The following is a 3,433-nucleotide window of genomic DNA, read 5'->3' as shown; positions in this document are numbered from 1 at the left end:
TTTACACAAGACACTTGAGACTCATTTTAGAACACACACAATCATTTTTATGCATCAAAACACTCTTAAAGACATACAAATGGATTCAAAACTCAAAATTCAAATATTTATCTTTGTCACAACTTAACTCGATTAGAGCATATCCTATCATGTTGAACTATAACTGGCAAACCCCAATATCTAATTTTGGAATATTTCATATTATCTTTCAATATTCATTTTTTTTTATATAAACTATAGATTATTGAGCTACTTAACATCCATATACTGAAAAAAAAATCATCAACGATATTTATTTTATTTTATCCAAATATATAAACACTATAATACATGGATACAAATAAAAACTACATAACTGAAGAATAAATTAGCCATGTTTGTAAACAAATCAAAAAATAAATACCTGTAAACTTAGATCTGATCTTAATCTGCTAAATAACAGTTTCATTCTCCTTCCCATAACCTAAAAATCAGAAGAAAAATCATAATGAGTTACAACAGCTCAGTAGGCCACACAATCTGATCCAAATTTTCTAATTATGTTATTAACATTTTTGTTAAATATTTAAAAGTAGATAAATGTAATCTAATAGATCATTGTACTAAGAAATATTATAAGAGCATAGTAATTATTCAATTATTTAAATGATATTACTGAGAAGATAAATAAATTATAATTCATATCATAGAACAATTCATATCATATTTCTCGGATCTAGACATAATCCTAAAGGATTCTGACCATTTATGACTCCTTTTTTACTTCTCACACTAGAACACATTAGTAGGCATCAGAACATGGCTTTTGACCACCAGAATATGCCTTATATGCACTAGAATATTCTTTGATACGGACAAAATCTCAATAGACACCTAATAGTCTCAAAAATCTCTCTTGTACCGACAAGTGTTAATTTCTTAAGGAATTTCACCTATACCTAAAAATTATAAAAAAAATAGTGAAACTAAAGCATAATATTATATATATTATGAATATAGTTTGTGATTTGAACTTATACTAACTCCTGAAATAATTTTTGACTATCGTAGATTAAAAAACATTGTTTAAAAAATTAGGAATTTTCAAAACCTTTTCTAATCGAGTCAACTGATCTTAACTGAAATTTGATCATGTCATGTCCATGAAAAGTCAATCCTTGTCTTAAAAGAAAGCATATGCAATCAATAAAAGTATTCAGTCACATATGATATTCAGTCACATATGATCTGAATATATGATGGAAGATTTTCTACATTTACTTTCATATTTTTTGGCAAATCTACCTCTACTCAATGTATTTTCCATTTGCTCTTCATATTTTTTGTTAATCACACCGTAGATTTTGATGCATTTGAGATTGATGACCTCTTAAAATGTATCTCCATAGACGTTCAAACCTATAACTTCAGATGCACATTCAGCTGAAGTCAAACTACCCATAAAATCACTCATAAACGCTTTCTGCAGCATCCAAACACCCAATTCAATATTGAAATCTCATTCTCAAAAGCTACCATCATAACATTCAAGATACGCAACAGAATAGAAAATGCAATCTCTTTCAGGATTACAAACATAGAAATAAAACTGAGACTCCCTTGAGGAATTCAAACCATTAAGCATTCCAAAAAATTCATGAATAAAACTTGCGACTAATGGAATAAGAGAGATTTGAAAAATCTGTAATTGATTAGCGTAGCTTAAAAAACAAAAGAGATTTGAAAACACATTAAAAAAAATGCTTATTTGAGACATAGATTCAAATATTGGCTTGGTTACCTTGAGATGAAGGGGATTGTGTCACCAGAGATTCACAAATGTTAGAGCACGATCAAGCGAAACAGAAGAATCACGAACAAATCTTCCTCAAATCGGCGTCGAGCAGAGCAAAACAAATCGGTAGACTAACGAATCACGAGAGAACATAGAAATTAGGACTTAGTGTCGAGCGGAGCAGATGAATTATGAGAGCAACACATGAAATAAGACCTTTTTTTTAACAGCTCGCAAAAACGAGACAGCAGATCTTTCTAAATTTCGGAGTGGAGCACGCGCTTCCGCAGAACCCATAGCTATATACCCACTATCTTCATCATCCTCACCATTGATATGTTCTTTTCTTTTAATGCATTATCATTTACACCCAACCAACACAAAATATGATTTTTATGACTTCATTTTATAATCAACATCACCACCTCATAAATCATAAATCATAATGTAGTGTATCTAATCTACATTGCAATCAACCCATAGCAAGCTCAACAAAAATGATATCACTTTGACACCTTTGTCGTCATCTTATTAGTGAATTCGAGAACAAAACTATGGTAGTACATGAAAGGATCGGTGGCCAAGTGGTTGGAGAAAATTATTTCCCTAAGATCACAGATTTAAACCACAATCATGCACTAAAATATAAATTAGATAAAGCTCACGGTCTAACAATGCCAGCAAGTTTAATTGATAAAGAACTTTAAAACTTATTAATGTCAAAGTCAAATCAAATGCCGCCTACACTAAATTTGTTCTCAACATTCTGAAAATACAAAAAAAAAAAAAAAAAACATTTTAAAAAAAAAAAAAAAAAAAAAAAAGAATATCAGATATCTCAAATAATGGCATCAATGGGCCAAGGAGTGCATATTCCCCGCAGGCTTAAGAATGAGCAACACATTTTTAATCTAGTACCAAATAATTTCTTTCATAGAAACCTGTTATTTGGTCAGCAACAGTCCACATTATAGCTTGTCCAGGTGGAATCCTCATTAATCTAGGAAGCAAACCTTTCCAAAGTGCAAGTACTCCCTCTTCAACATATATAGTTCTAATTGCATGGATCATTCCCTTATATTTCAATTCGCCATCAGACTTACTTTGAGCCATTAGTCTTGTTTTCACAACATCAAAAGGACCTGTACAGATAGGACCACAAGTTCCTGCTAAGAAACCTGAAATCATAGACTGCCATGGCTGGAGAACCTTCCCATCTCCTTCGTGTTTCTTCCAGAGAATAACGTCGAAAGCATTTTTGGCTGTGAACATGGCTGCTTGGTTTGTTCCATTACGCATTACAGTTGGTGCTGCTCCAGCCCACAGACCAAAAAAGCCTTCTTCATGAATAATTGTTCTCGCACAATGAATTGGCCCTTTGTACTTTAAAAGCTCTGGGCTTAATCCTCGTTGCTGTTGTAATCTGATCTTAACGACCTGTATTTCTACTTTATCAGTCTATTATAATAGTTTTAATTTCTGTTCCAGCAAATGTAATTGTAATTTCTGATAAACAAGCAAAAAGAAAAAGGCTATGTGTATCCATTGTTTTGAAAACAGGACTGGAGTGGCCTATTGAACTAGAAAACACTAGTTCAATCCAGTGATTTGACTGCCAAACCTAAGAACTAGCCAATTTAAATTACATAATTAAAAATT

General features: G+C 31.8%; 1 protein-coding gene across 1 annotated transcript in view; it reads right to left on the bottom strand.

The window, feature by feature from the left end:
- Window positions 1–2,443: 2,443 nt before the first annotated feature.
- Window positions 2,444–3,433, bottom strand: part of LOC110095860 (mitochondrial succinate-fumarate transporter 1) — a 7,268-nt gene continuing 6,278 nt past the window's right edge. Inside the window, exons 3-4 of the mRNA XM_028695701.1 lie at window positions 2,582–3,232; window positions 2,444–2,550 (exon numbers count right to left, since the gene is read on the bottom strand). Coding sequence (XP_028551534.1) covers window positions 2,681–3,232 — 552 coding nt within the window. The 3' untranslated portion in view covers window positions 2,444–2,550; window positions 2,582–2,680. The remainder of the gene's footprint in view (window positions 2,551–2,581; window positions 3,233–3,433) is intronic.

This window comes from Dendrobium catenatum, unplaced genomic scaffold (assembly GCF_001605985.2).
Source record: "Dendrobium catenatum unplaced genomic scaffold, ASM160598v2 fragScaff_scaffold_665, whole genome shotgun sequence".
NCBI lineage: Eukaryota > Viridiplantae > Streptophyta > Magnoliopsida > Asparagales > Orchidaceae > Dendrobium > Dendrobium catenatum.
This window is presented reverse-complemented; position numbering and strand designations above follow the sequence as displayed.